Genomic DNA, 15,257 nt, shown 5'->3' with positions numbered 1-15,257 from the left:
CAGGAGCACAATTAAACGTCCTAAAACCCAATTTGTGGTGATAATAAAATAACATTAATATGGCACTTTGTGTTTTTCAAAGTAAATTTTTCAATGACATTTAGCAAACCTCCAGAAGTGTGTGCAAATCATAAGCCTTCACCTGGATCTGTTTTCACAAAAGGACTACACTCCTGTCACCAGCACCCAGATCAAGAGTCAAAGGCCCCCCTCACACCCCCGACCCCAAAATGTGCACTGTCCTGACTTCTAACACCAGATACTAGTTTTGATGGTTCTGAGGGTTTTGTGAATGAAGTCACGAAGGACGCTTTCATGTCCGGCTTGCTTCATCCGCTGTGATGTCTGAGTGGATCCTTGATGTCTCTGCATGTAGTGAGAATCCACGCATAGAACGTGTAACAGTCCAACCCACAAATACATCACGATGCCTTCACGTGTTCCTGCTGGGGTAGTGGTGTGCACACTGCCTGTCACAGACAGCACTGCAGTGAACATTCTGGTTCACGTCTTCTCATCGACATCGTACAGATTTGTGTGCTCTGTGCGAGGCTGGGCCTAGGTACACGCAGGCGACACCTACGGCGGCTGCAACAAGAGGTTCCTGTATGTTCGGGCTCAGGAGAGACAAGAAGACCATCTTCCCCAGCAGGGCACCAACTCCCACCCCCACCAGTAGCTCTGTGTCCTTTTCGACTGGGCACTCAAAGCATTTTTCTTCTCACCGTTCTCCTGGGTTTGCAGAAGTTCTCACCGTAGCTTTAACTCCCTTAATGTCACGTCCTTTGCCTGTTTACATCGAGCTGCTTTCCTTTCTAGCGGGCAGGAGTTCTCATTCTGGGGACATGCCCTCTGTTCTTGTTTACTGCGTAAGTGTCCTGATTTCTGGACTTGCCTTTCATTCTCTTAACAGTGTCTTTTGATGAAGAGACGGTCTTTATTCTGATGTCTGATGTGTCTGTTTTCCCACAGTACAGTTTTAATTTTCCATTTAGGCACCGTTTGCCTATTCCAAGGTCATGAAGGTAGCCTCCTGTTTAATCCCAGACGCTTTATTGTTTTACCCTTTACTGTTTTAGTTTTTATTGCTTTACAGTCCAACCAGAACTGATTTTTATTTATGGTATGAGATATGGGTCAACATTCATTCTTTTCTGATGGGTGTGAAATTAACCAGCACCCACCATTTACTGAAAAGACCAGAGTGTCCCCTCTGCAATGTCACCCTTTTCATAAACCAAATTTGTCTGTCTGTCTGTCTGTCTACCATCGCTCTGCCTATGTTCATCCTTTTTGGACTCCTTATTTTGTTCCATCGCCCATTTGTCTATTCCTCCACTAATACGTGTAATTACTGCAGCTTTTTCATATACTTTGATATGTGGCAGTGAATCCTCCGTGCTTACTCTTTTTCTTCACGTTTGACTTGGTTATTCTTGGCTCCTCCCCAGTGGGGGTTGGGGGGCTATACATTTTAGAATCAGCTCGTCAATTTCAACTGGAGAAATTTCGGGGGGATTTTTACTGGGACTGCATGAAATCTATAGATCAATTTGAAGATAACTGTCATCTTTTTACAACTTTGAGACTTTTAATCCAAAATGAGGCATCTCCTCAATTCAGCTACAAGTCCTTCAATTTCTCAGCGCTGCTTTGTAGTCCTCAGTGTATGGCCTTTCACGTCGTTCTGGAGATTTGAGTTTTGGGTTTTTTTAAAAAGATTCTAACGCAAATGGCATCCTCTCTTTTTCAGTTTTTACTGTTAAAAGTTGAAGTTTTAACTTTTTATCTCTCTTTCTGTTACTGGTACATAGAACACAATTATAGATTCACAGGAAGTCTCAAAGAAATACAGAGGGAGGTCCTGTGCACCCTTCACCATCCTCCCCGACGGCACTGTCCTGCAAGGCTGCAGCACAACGTCAGCCTCGGACACCGACTCCAACGCAACCCACAGATCTTTCTCAGATTCTGCAGTTACACACGCATTCGCCTGTGTGCGTGTGCACATGTGCGTGTGTAACCGCATGCAATTTACCACCTGGGTAGCGTCACGGACCACCACCCGCAAGATACGCGTCTCCATCACTCACACCCCGCTTCCTAGCCGCCGGCGACCACCAGTCTGCTCTCCGTCTCTTTAGTTTGGTTATTCCAGGGGTGTCGCATGAGCAGTTTTACACTGTAGGCCATCTCTTGAGCTTGGCTTTCTTCACTCAGCGTAACCGTCTCGAGGTCCGTCCGGGCTGCCGCACATACCCGCGTCTGCTCGGTCGTGCTGCGAGCAGCGCTCCGCGGTGGCGCTGCACCACTCTGTTCAGCTCTTTGCCTCCAAGGAGCAAGTCGGCGGTCCCGTTTTCGGCTGCTAGGAACGAAGATGCTGTGCTCACTCACTCCAGTTTCTCTGCAAACCTGCATCCTCACTTCTCTGAGGCTAACGTTTCACGCTGTAACTGCTCGGTTGTGTTACAGCTCATTTCAGCTTTAGTTCTGTCAGTTTGGAAACTGCCAAGCTCTTTAGCAGAGTGGCCGTGCCGTTCCACAGCCGCGTTCGCTGTGAAGGCGTGATCTGGGTTCCACGGTATCACTACTTTTTGAATTTGCTCTTTCTCATAGGTGTGCAGTGGCATCTCACGGCGGATTTTATTTGCATTTCTCAGTGGTAATGATGCTGAACACCTCTTCACGCACTCACTGGCCGTCAGCGTATCCTCGTCTATGGAACGTCTCTTCAGGTCTTCTGCCCATTTTCTAATTGGATTATTTGTTTCTCACTCTTCAGTTCTGAGATTTCTTTGTGTGACCTAGATACAAGGGTTTTGTCACATATGTGGTTTGTGTCCACCCCACCTGCCCCCAAGGTTTGCCTTTTCATCCTCTTAGGGTTTCTCACAGAGCAAAACTTTTTAAAAAAACATTGATGAGGTCCAGTTTACCAAGTTCTCCTTCTGTGTATTTTGCTCTTGATGCCAAGCTCAAGAACGCTCCTCCTGTCCGAGGTCCTGCAGGTTTTCCTCTACGGCTTTCATTCTAAAAGCTCTATTGCTGTACATTTACAGTTAAGCCCATGACCCATCCTGAGTTAATTTGGGCATGGGGGTGAAGGTCATGTCGAGGTTTGTTTTCTGGCCCGTGGGTGCCCAGCTGCTGCAACACCACTTGTTCAAATGGCTCTCATTCCTTTGCTGAACTGTATCTGCATCTTTGTGAAGTATCAGTTGAGAACATGTGTGTTGGCTTGTTTCTGGACCCTGTGATCTATGTCTGTCCATCTGCCAAAATCACATGGTTGTGATTAACGTAGCTGTATCCTTAGCTCTGGAAGAATGATGACTCCTCCCACGTTAGTCTTCTTTGCCCAAATGACTGTGGCTATTCTGGGGCCTGTACATCGCCATAACGTTTTATTATAAGCGTATCTTTGTCTACAAAAAGTCTCGTTGAGATTTTGATAAGAATAGCATTAAACCTATGTATCAATTTGGGGAGAACTGGCGTCGTTGCTGTGTTGAGTCTTCCCGTCCATGAACAGTCTCCCCAATTACTGAGGTTTTCTTTGACTGCTTTCACCAGTGTTTTGTAGTTTTCAGCATACAGACCCTGTACATGTTTTGTTAGATTTATACCTGTCTTGCTAGGTTTATACCTAAATACTACATTTTTTGGAGCAATTATAAATGGTATTGCATTTGTTTGTTGTTAGTATACAGAAAGGCACTGTGTTTTTGTGTGTTGACTTTGTAACCTGCAATCTTGCTGAATTTACTTACTACCTCTAGGAATGTTTTATAGATTTCCTTGGGATTTCTACATAAACAATCATGTTATCTACAAATACAGAAAGTCTTACTTCTTCCTTTCCAATCCATCTGCCTTTAACATCCTTTTTGCCACTGCCTAATCGCATTGGTTAGAACGTCCAGCGCTCTGCCGAACCGGAGCGGGGAGGGAAGGCACCCTGGCCTGTCCCTGTCTTAGGAGGGTTAGGACGCCACCAGTCTTTCACCGTTAGGTACGATGTTAGCTGTGGGTTTAAAAGTATCTCCTATTGACCTGGAAACATCAACTTTTTCTTATAAACTAATGTTGGGTTTTCTCTCATTTGGTTTCACTGCAGTAGTTAAGTGATTAACCAAACAGAAGCTGGAAAGGATTACAACTGGAAGACAGATCCATAAACACAGCTCAACTGGAAGTGACCTTCCTGAGTGCACTGTTTCTGGGCAGGGAAGGGCAGTGCCTGGTTGCGGCTGGAGGCCCGGATCCCATAGTAGACTGTTATGTGAATGGTCTTATAACTAGGGACCCTGAAACACAGCCTTGATTTCTGTGCACCAGGAGCTCAGCTTATTCTAGATTCAAGAGCACTTCTGTTTATAAAGTTTTGGTTTTCAAAAAGTAGTTGGGGAACATTATCTATGACAAAGCAAGCCTCTCTGCAATACTGACGACAAATGTGTTAAGAGCGCCGAGGAGGCCCGGCCCCAGGGATGCTGTCTCCTGCCCCATCTCAGAATCCATCTGTGGAGGCAGGAACCAGGAAGGAGAGGAGGCCAGGCCTGGAAAGACCCTTGACAGAGAGGCATTCCCAAACAGAGTGGTGGATAAGGGGCCGAGAAGATGGACCACGATTCCGAATGGCAGAGTTGTTCAAGAAACCTTAGGCGAGTGATCTCTGATACTTACGGTTATTTTGTTTCCTGCTGGGATCTCTCTCCCTTCTTCAGCATGCCATCAGTAAAAGGAGCTGAACGCAGAACTTCACCTTGGGAAGTGAGGTGAGGGCTGTCTTTGCCTGGGGTGAAGCTGGGGGAGACCACCGCGGGCCCGGAGGCAGGATGCGAACGGCATGGGTAACGGAGCAAGACGAGGGGACCCGACAGGGAGGCGCCCCCTTCCTCTACGTGTCGCCCCTCCGCGCTCAGACGCGCTGGAAAGCACGCTGGCTTCCCTGGGGTGTCGGAACGTGGAGCCAGGCCTTGGGCGGTAAGAGGCGGCCCCACGGGGCCAGGGGACCTGGGGCCCCTGCTCACACCTGCTCGCTGGACGTGCGCTCGCCCGCCGTGCTCGTGGTGAGCCCGTGACTGTCGGGAGCTTTGCCTGGGGCAGGGACACGGTGGTGGCGGGTCTGGATGCGGCCCCTGCTCTCAGGAAATGCAGAGTGTAGAGCTGTGTTTCTCTCAATGTGGATTATTTACATCAGAATTAACAGGAAGCTCGTTAAGCAGATTTCAGAGCCCACCCCAGATCTTCTAAGTCAGGCCCTCGGGTGCTGGGGACCAGGAATCTGTATTTTGGACAAGCAGGGATCCTCTTATTAGAGAAACGCCCACTGAAGGGACCTTCGTTTTCACAACTCTGAGCATTTTGAAAAGTGAAAACCAAACGGAAGTTAAATGAAAGAAAACTCAGGGTGTTAAAACCTGTAAGCCCAAGGGGGAGCATGAAGATTCTAAGTCCTTTTCAACCGGCACGTGCAGGAAAGAAACCTCACACTAGAGTCACTTGTACCAACCTGAGAGGGCTGAGGCCCCCAGTCCTCGGAGAGGCTGACTTTAACGGCGGAAGGAGGATGGCTTTTGTCTGCACGTGACTCACGGCGTCAAGACCAGCAGAGAGACCTCTTGTACCCGCAGCCGCGACGCGGGCGGGGAGACGGAGCTGGAGGGGGGCGGGACGCGCGGCCTCGGCCAGGCCGGCCCTGCTGGGCCCGGACGGACGAGCACCGAGGGGCGGCAAGGCCAGTCCACGGTCCGTCCTCCCGCGCTCATCCTGTGTCCGCTCTCACACTTCCCCTCCTTCCCCCCACCCTCCCCGCCGCAGCGCCAGGCCACCTTCCCGGCCTCGGACGGTCAGCGAGCTACAGGGACACGCCAGAGGGTGACTCTGCGGTCCACACCTGCGGGTCTCGGGAACCGGGAGGGTGGGGGCGTCCCAGACCTGGGATGCGGCGCCGCGGGACCTGCAGGGTCGGCGGCAGCCTCACCCCCCGCCCCTCCCGCCCCCGCCCCCGCCCCCGCCCGACCTCAAAGCCCGGCGGCCCTTCCCGCAGGGCGCGGGCGGCGCACCGGCCCTCCGCGGAACCGCCCGGAGCCTTCGTAGCGCCTTTGCCGCGGCCCCCAGCCCAGCCCGGCCGGCGGGTACCGCGGAGCCCGGTTGAGGAGAAAGAGAAAGCCCACGGGGCGCCGGTCAGCCATCGAGGGCGCTCTCTGCGCCTGCGCCGGCGGCGGCCGCCCGGACGTTCCCGACAGGCGCGGCGCGGGCAGCCCGGCCGTGACGTCACGGCGGCGCGCCGGCAGCGGGAGAGGACCCCGTCGCGACCGCGTCCCCTCGGGTCCTTGAGCCGGTGCAGACGGCGGAGCCATGGCCTTGAGGCTGCTGAGACTGGCCCCGGCGTCCGCGTCCGCGACCTCGCGCGCCCTCGCGGGAGTCGCCCAGCGCGCGGTGAGGCGGCGGCGGGCGGGGGCCGCGGGTGGGGACCTGGCCTGTCTTGGCGCCGCCCCTTCCTCTCCTCCCCGGGCCTCCGGGCGGCGGCTCCCAGGGCCATTCTCGGGGGGACCCCACGGCCCCCTGGAGGGTTTGGTTCTGGGTCACGCGGGCAGACCTCGGAGGGGCCACACGCTTCTCCAGGCCATTTCCTCTGAGCTCCAGGCAGAACGCTGGGGCATGGAGGTGAATGGGCCGCCTGGCAGCCCTGCTGTAGGAGGCCGGTCTGCAGGTGCCATTACCCGGTGCAGTGGTGCGACAGACGTGTGAGCTGTGGGTGCGCCCAGAGGAGCCTGGGGCGGGCGGGCGCGTTCACTCACTCAGTAATTCATGCGGCGGCTCTGTCGAGCGCCAGCTAAGGGGTGATATGACGTTGAGCAGAAATGACAGAAGACTTTCAGGTTAGATCGGGAAGGTTAGAACTTCCTGTGGTAGAGAACAGTGGAATGATACTGCAGCGGCCACACGAGAAGCAAATGAACTGTGCCTGAAAACCTGAGCAGAACTTTATTTTATGACTGGCTGTATCATAGCTTCTTTGTTTTCTAGTGGCTGGAGCAACATCGGTGTCAAATTGTAAAGGGACTTGACCTTTGTGCTAAGGATTTTGATTAGAAAAGGATTTTGAACAGAACAGTCAATAGTCTTATTAAAAAGTCATATAAATATTTTTAGAAGATGACTCAGGCTGCAACAGAGAAGGAAAGAAACAGGGAGAGAAAGCTGCTTGTCTTTATAATACCCAGTGCCCTTCGCTCTGTTAGTGGAAGTGAGAGCCCCAGACTAGGGGAGGTGATACTCTGCTGCAGTGCACAAAGGAGGGAACCCGCCTGTAACTGTTTCCGTCTGGGCGCTGCTCTCTACAGGGGACATAGATGAACTTCGGTAGGTCCAGACAAAAATGAGTAAGATGAAAAGGGAATCAGCTTGTTACTTGAGAGGTAATTGAAGGAACTGGAAATGTGTCATAAAGATCACTTACTCCGTGTGATTCCAGAGAGTAGAAAAATGGGACTGAGGGTGGGAAATTAAAGAGAAGAGCACTTTCTGAAGACTTTGAAGTCCGGAAATGGTTGATTGCTTTATTCAGACATCACTGTGCACCTGCTTTGTGCCACATCTCTGATATATTCAAGTTGGGGACACAGATGGGAACAGTTTGCATGTGGCTCAGAGGTAACCTAGAGGAGAGAGTGATTAATTTCTGGGGTGCACGGTGCCAACATGATTAACACCCCTCACTTACCTGCTACTCTTTCCCAATCCAGGCCACTGGGCACCAGCTACACGGGACTTGCTGACCTTGTGGTGTTCTTGCCTCGGGGCATTGGCACCTACCGTTCCATCTGCCCAAGAAACCCTCTTCCAGATGTCCACGTGGCCACTGCTTTCCAGTCTTTGTTTGGTGTCACTCTTTCTGCAAGGGTTCCATGACCACTCGTTTTAACATACATCCTACCCCAAAACCACGCTCTCACCACAGCACTTACTTAGTGTGCTGTACAATTGCTTTTTTGTGCGTCATCCTGTGGAGTCTTGGCTCCCGGCTGCATCCCCATTGTCTAGAAAAAGGGCTCTGCACAGTATGGGCGTCTAGTAAAGACTTGCCGAGTGAGTGGTTAACTGAGTGAGTGACATGGAGCTGCTGCTCAGTAATCAGGTATTCAGGAGGTGTTGGGATTTGAGATTTTTGGAATATATAGAGAGTGTCCTGCCATTTACTAGCCCGTTCTCCTGTCAGTGGGCCTTTGGGTGGCATTATTTCTATGAGCACTTTGTTTTTTTTTAAAGTCACCTCGATTTTATCTATCTATTTATTTATTTATCTATGAGCACTTTGATATATTCCTCTTGTTCTTTTGTGGCTTGACATCTCAATTCTTTTTATTGCTGAATAATGTTCCATTATTTAATGTATCACAGTTTATCCATTTAACTATTGAAAGACATCGTGGTTGCTTCCAGTTTTTTGGCAGTCATGAAGAAGACTGCTGTCATCATGTGTTTGCAGATTTCTTTGTGGGAATTGCTGGTAAGACTGTGTTTAGTTTTATAAGAAACTGCCAAACCACCTTCCAAAGTGGCTGTACCATTTTGTGTTCCCACAGCCATGAGTGAGCACTCTCGTTGCTCTGTGTTCTCCCAGTGTTTGGTGTTGGCAATTACTTGGATTTTTATCTCTTCTAGTAAGTGTGCAGTAGCATCTTTCTGTTTTAATTTGAAGTTACCTGATAACATGATTTAAGTGTAGTTTAATGTGCTTATTTGCCACTCAGATGTCTTTTGTGATGTCTGTTCACATCTTTTGCCCATTTTTTATTTGTTATTTTCTTTGCATTCTCTTTGTGACCTGTTTTTATCCTTCCCCTTCAGTAATCAAGACTGTGAATCAAGCAAATCAGAACTGAAAAAAATCTTGATATTATTTTATATTCTTTTTTATTCCATAGTACAGTATTTTATTACTTTAGTGAGTACTTAGTATTCCATAATATGGGTATACCTTAATTTTTTAGTACTCCGTTTTTGGAAATTAAGGGTTTCTATTTACATTTTTGATGCTATAAACTACACTTCATTGAGCATCTTTGCAGGTGGATCTTCGCACAGATCTGTGCACATTTCCTTAGGATAGACTCCTGATAGCTCTGGGCCTGCACCTAGGTTTACATTACCAGTAGCAGTTTACGTGGACTTTGTCCAACCCCAACGCTGCATGTCATCATTAAAAAAAAATTAAGTGTTCATCAGTTTGATGCATGAAGGGGTGTTTTCTCCTTGTTAGTAATCTTCTGCTTGTTTGCTTTCTGTAGCAAGGTTGAACGTTCTTCTGTGGTTCTTGGCTATTTTTAACACAGTTTACCCTTGAGCAGCGCAGGGGCTAGGAGTGCCGACTGACTCTCCACGCAGTCGAAACTTGACATGTAAGTCACAGTCAGCTCTCCACGTCCGCGGTTCCCTGTGTCCACAGTTCTGAATCAAGGATTCCACCAACCGCAGATAGTGTAGCACCACCGTATTTACTGCTGAAAAAACCCCCGTGTCAGTGGACCTGTGTGGTTCAAACCATGTTGCTCAAGAGTCAGCTCTGCCCCAAGTCAGCCATGGCCTCTGTCCGCTCTTACTGACCTGCAGTCTGTAAACGAGCTGATCGGATCCCAGTTGTTTGCCTTTGGCTGTGTCCCTTTTCCTTTTTTGTGCGGGTGGAGGGTGTTAGTTTCAGTGTGGAGACTGGATGGGTGAAGACAGGAGATGCAGCAGGCGTTTGCGTTGTAGACGAGAGATGTGAGGATGTGCGCAGAGTCCGTGCGGTGGTGGCAGGGAGGGGACATTGGCCAGAGAGATGTAGGAGTGAGGGTTAGTAGGGTTTGTGAGTGATTATGGATTTGGAGGACGGAGAGGATATCAGAGACGACTCGACTCTTGTCTTTGCTCCATTTTGCTTGGTGGGTGGGGAGTTTGTGAGGGACAGCAGGTTGAGGGTATGGAAATGCATAGGTCTGTTAGCTGTCAGGTGCTTTCAGGACATCTAGGACGTTAGAGCTGTTTAAAGGCATGAGGTAAGCAGCTCCAGAGCTCAGGACAGAAGCCTGGACTGGAGAGGTGTTCTTTATTCCCTTCCTCCCTGTCTCCCCCAACCCCCTCCTCCCTGCCTTTCCCCCATCCATCCATCCATTCAGTTTTTACTGAACATGGTAAGTATGTTCTGTTCGAGCCACTGTACCAGGCCCTGAGGATTTAGCAGTGATCAAACCAGACAGTCCCATGCCTTTATAAACTTATGTTGGGGGTGGGGCAAGAGTGGTAATAACACAAATAGGTAATGAAGACGTCGATGTTGGCTTTTTTTTGTCACCAGGGGTCTCCTTGGCATTTTTACCTAATAGTCGCTAATGCCGACAGTAAACAGAATGCTCACGTTGTGCTGTTGTGTGACGTTGTGTTTTTCAGGGAGGAATTCATACAAGTGTACAGTGCAGGCTGCAGTATGGCCCTTTGGCCTTCATACTTGGTGAAAAAACAACCAAAAAACTGACAGAGAACAGCAAAGTGATAACTGTAGACGGCAATATATGTTCTGGAAAAGGCAAGCTTGCGAAAGAAATAGCAGAGAGACTAGGTAAGAATTTATGCCGTGCAGAATAACAGCTTTTTCTGATACACAGTTACTTACCTGAGTTTGGTTTTACTGTAATATTGAATAGGTAGAACTGGGCCTAAGGTAGGTATTTTATAGTTTGGGGGATACTTACTGGAAGAGCTGTTTTGTTTTGTTTAATGGAGGTACTGGGAATAGAACCCAGGACGTCGTGCCTGCTAAGCACGCGCTCTACCACTGACCTGTACCTTCCCCACTGGAAAAGCTGTTTTCCGTCTTTTGGATTTGGAAAATTTTAAAAATCCATGCTGGTTGTCAATGTGAGTTGGAATTTTGCCTTGATGATCCAAGCAGAGCACTTAAACGCGAGCAGTAACTTGATTTTGCCGCCCTCACTTACAGACGGTGAAGTCCGGAAGCAGCTGCTGCCACACAGCTGGTTACTGCGAGGCCAGGGCTCGCGCTTCCTCGCTCCGGGAGCAGGCGGCGTCCGTCGCCCGGCCTCCAGTATCTGACAGGCCGGGGCCCACCCGCGCGCGGCGGGCGCCCGAGCTGTGGGCGGCTCCGCTCTCAGGCGGAGGGCACAGTGCGGCCCTTTGGCTTCATGCGGCCCGCACACGAGGGTTTGGGACCTGTGTCTTCCGTGTGTCGTGTGTCCCTGTTACACTCCAAGAGCGCAGGCCTTCGCCGACCGGCCCAGCGATGCTCTTCGGAGGAGCCCCCACTGCTCGCGAGGGGGCGTGAGGCAGCCACGGTGTTTGATCAGGTGGTTTCTCCCCGCAGGCCTCAGGCACTTCCCGGAAGCAGGGATCCACTATGCGGACAGCACTACTGGGGACGGAACAGCCCTGGACCTGCAGTTCAGCGGCAACTGCAGTCTGGAGAAGTTTTATGACGACCCGAGAAGCAACGACGGCAACAGTTACCGCCTGCAGTCCTGGCTGTTCGCCAGCCGCCTCCTGCAGTACGCGGACGCGCTGGAGCACCTGCTGAGCACGGGTGCGCGCCCGCCCCGCCCCTCCCGGCCCAGCCCGGCCCCGCGCCCGCCCCGCGCCCCCGCCCCGGCCGCGGGAGCGCGGATCGTGCGCGCCCCGCTCCAGCCCTGGTCTCGGGTTCAGTCATCTTAGACGGCCGCTGAGCAGAGCTTTCCAGGAGGCTGTTTGATGAGGCAGGTTCTGTATTCCCAGTGGCTCATGCACTCTGAGGTCCACGCTGTTGCTGCCGTAGAATAAGGTGACTTAGTATCACTTTCATTTGGTGAGGTCTGTGGGCTGTCTGGGACTTCGTGCCACTGCTCCAGGCTTGCTGACGAGATGCGTCACAACGATGGGTGCCTGGGAGGCCGTGGGATCACACTCGTGAAGACGGGGCCGTGTGTCATGCAGAGATGTGGACGCAACAAAATAGGGTTGTCTCTGAGGGCCCAGAGATGGGCTCGAATTTACCCTCGATCCACAGGGTAGAAGTTAAACGTTGAGAAGAAGGCAGAGGTGGGGCAGGCGAACTGGCAAGGTCCCCTGGGCCCTTAGGGTAAGAGTGGGTCTCTGGGAGTCTTCCGACCAAGGCAAGAAATGCCCAAGGGCTGTATGTGGGGGCAGCAAGGTCTGAAATCTGGGAGACGGGGTCAGGGTGCAAAGTTAGGAGGGGGAGGGAGGGAGGACAGTTAGGGTGGGAGCTCAGGTTGTTCACAGAGCATGGAAGAAGGTTGGGACCCAGGCGAGGCTGCTTCATCCTGGGGACAGCCTGCAGGGTGAGCTCCGTCCTGACCCCAGAACACGCCAAGGATCGTTCAGATACTGCTAGTGCTTGGCGGAGGCCCCGAGCTCTGTGCTTCCCAGTCTGAGGGCAGAAGCAGACGGCATGTGTGGGTGTGGGGTGGCACTGGGGGTTTGTATGAGCTCTGTGTCTCCTTGGTTGCCACACCGTGTCAGCCAGCAGAATTCTGGGTGAGCTTCTTTACAGACAGCTCAGCTGCCCCCTAGAGGATCTGCTTCATGGGGTCTGAGCGTGAGAGCTGTTCCTGACACGGCTCCCAGGGAACCGACTGAGCTGGTTCAGCACCTCGCCCGCGCTCCCGGGGGTCCCGAGTAGACAGGTGCGCCACCGGACCAGGGTGGTGTCCACCATCCAAGCACGTGCAGCAGGTCTGGGGGCTAGCTTGTTTCCTGCCTCTGATGGTAGCAGTGCTGGTACCCGAACGGAGGCCCTGGCCAGGGTTCGTGTTGCTCTAAAGGAGAAACGCGGTCATTGCTGTTCTCTGCCAGCAGCCGGCTCGCTGAGCAGCTGGGAGTTCATGCTGACCCTCCCTCACTCCAGATCCTCTTGGAAGAATCCGTCAGCCTTCTCTCAGGACTCCCTGTTTCTTAGAATTAAGAGGAAACATCTTAAATGAAAACTTGTTTCCTTTTCTGTTGCGTTAACTTGTTCATTAAATATCAAGTGAGTGCCCCCTGTGTGCCAGGTGCATTCCGGGACCCTGAGCACTGGTGGGAGGTAAAGCCCGGCCCCCTCCTGGGGCTCACCTTTCAGTGGGGGGATTAGAGCAAGTTGGGGTTTGGGCAGGGCTGGGCTTAGCGGGGAGATGGGGGTCCAGGGGCCCCTGGGGACCCATGCTCTGAGTGGCTGTGCTGCTCTGTGTGCTGAATGACCATCGGGAGCGCAGTGAGCGGGGCTGGGATGGGCTCAGAGAAGTAGCCTGGGCAAGACGGCCGGGTCTCCAGGGGATGTTGTCTTCCCTCTGAAGGAGAGAGGACACCATCCGAGGTTTGGGTAGCAGAGTAACAGTCTGGCTGTTTTAAATATGCCTTCTGCTGAGGTGAGAGTGCCTGGGGGGAGGGCGGAGTCAGGTGAGGAGGTCTGTGGATGGGTATGGGTGGGTGGAGGAAGCTGGTGGTTCTCGGATACCTGGGGTGTAGGGGAGAGAGTGGGCGGGCAGGATGACCCTGGGGTCTTGCTGAGCGGTTGGGGTGGGAGCAGGATTGCAGCGGGCATCGCTCAGGTATGGGGCCAACCTGTGGTTTTAAAATAAACACTTTCCTCTGTTAGCTGGATGCTTTTGTCGTAGCTGAAAGAATGAAGTGTTGTATCGCCAAAACTGAAAAAGTATAGTTTTTGGAAAGGATTTCTCATTTAGAAGGGCATGTGTGTTTTGAAAATATTGGTATGGAAATGGAATTACAAATAATGTATTATTTCTATTTCTAAAATGAAAAAACTAGTTCCCATTGCTTCAGTTGTTGTCTGTCTGATTTTCGATTTTTGTTCCCATGGTTTTAAACAGGACAAGGCGTGGTGTTGGAGCGCTCTATCTACAGCGACTTCGTGTTCGTGGAGGCGATGCACAGACAAGGCTTCATCCGGAAGCAGTGTGAGTCCGGGCTGGCGGCCAGCCTTCCTGGCAGGGGTGCCGTTCCTGAAGGCTCTGCAGACTCGCCTTCCCTCTGGGTGATCAGGAGTCTCATTCTCTTCACCCGCCCCGGCGACAGCCAGCATCATCGTCCTTTCCTCCTCTCCAGCACGTGCTGGTGTGCTGCATGGGGACAGAAGCACTGTGTTGGGGGGTGTTGAGAGTGGATGAGAAAGAAAACCTCTGGTTGAAGCAGGCTGGCCACGAGGAGTGAGGGGCACGTCAGGTAGGGCCGGGCTGCCCGCAGCTAGGAGCGCGCCGGGCGGGGCTGTGAAAGGGCCGTGTGCGCCCGCGGCCTGCGGGCATTTTCAGCTGCGTGCTGGGCTGCTTGGAGCTGGCGGGCGGCTCAGATCTGGGGCCCAGAGTAAGAGCTGTCGGTTCTTGAATGGGAGAGAGAAGCGAGGACTTGGAGGTGAGGCTGCTCTTGGTCTGTGTGCCCATCCTGCATCCGGGTGGCCCTGTGTGCCAGAGCCCGGCTTCTGCCCCCGGCGCTGTGTCCCACAGACACTCGGACAGCCGTTGGGGCCAGTCAGCCAGCGTTGCTGGGGTGCAGGCTGTGTTCCAGGCTCTGCCTGAAGTGAGGACAGGAGGGTGGACGAGACAAGGCTCCTGGGATTCTGGGGCGGAGATGGGCGAGGGGGGTGCCCGAGGCAGGCAGGGCCGCGCTGGCAGGGCGTGCACTCGGCCGGGCTGCTTGGGCTTCCCTGAGTCCTGGGGAGCCCACCCTAACTGAAGGGTGCTGGGCACAGGAGGCACGTGGCTCAGTTTGCGTTCGCTTGTCTGAAGGCTGCATCTGGGGAAGGGAAGTCAAGGAAGAGGAGGCCCGCTGGGAAGACGTTGGGTCGGATGGGGCCCCGGAGTGGGGAGGTCCGCGGTGCGCAGTGGGGTGTTTCTGAGCAGGGTGACCTGAGATACGGGGGTCATGTAGTGGGCAAACCTGGTGGTCAGCTTTGTGGGAGAGTAAAAGTGGGCCTGCCTGGGCTGGTGGGGCTACCGAGTGAGGAGGATCTGGAGGGCCAGGAGGCTGAAAAAGTAAAGGTGTCCCCTTAAGTTTGGCCAGGAGACACTTAGCCTCTAGAAAGCTCTTAGGCTGGGGTTTGAATCCCAGTGTTGGACTTTGTGTAAGTTGGCTAATGTCTCTGGCCTGGCACCTAGGTCTGTAGACGTGAGGAGGAGAAGAACTGCTTTTTGGGGGTGCTGTGAGCGCTGGGGGTGCTGTGAGCGCCGCAGGTGCTGTGTGCCGGTGCCCACATACCCGGTGAGTGT

General features: G+C 52.5%; 1 protein-coding gene across 1 annotated transcript in view; it reads left to right on the top strand.

Moving 5' to 3' along the window:
* The first annotated feature begins 6,290 nt into the window (after nucleotides 1-6,290).
* The window catches only part of NDUFA10 (NADH:ubiquinone oxidoreductase subunit A10), a 32,169-nt gene continuing 23,202 nt past the window's right edge, over nucleotides 6,291-15,257 (top strand). Inside the window, exons 1-4 of the mRNA XM_064485337.1 lie at nucleotides 6,291-6,444; nucleotides 10,438-10,606; nucleotides 11,369-11,584; nucleotides 13,866-13,952. Coding sequence (XP_064341407.1) covers nucleotides 6,364-6,444; nucleotides 10,438-10,606; nucleotides 11,369-11,584; nucleotides 13,866-13,952 — 553 coding nt within the window. The 5' untranslated portion in view covers nucleotides 6,291-6,363. The remainder of the gene's footprint in view (nucleotides 6,445-10,437; nucleotides 10,607-11,368; nucleotides 11,585-13,865; nucleotides 13,953-15,257) is intronic.

The sequence above is a fragment of the Camelus dromedarius genome, chromosome 4 (assembly GCF_036321535.1).
Source record: "Camelus dromedarius isolate mCamDro1 chromosome 4, mCamDro1.pat, whole genome shotgun sequence".
Taxonomy (NCBI): domain Eukaryota; kingdom Metazoa; phylum Chordata; class Mammalia; order Artiodactyla; family Camelidae; genus Camelus; species Camelus dromedarius.
Note: the sequence above shows the minus strand (reverse complement) of the source record. Positions and strands in the feature narration are given on the sequence as shown.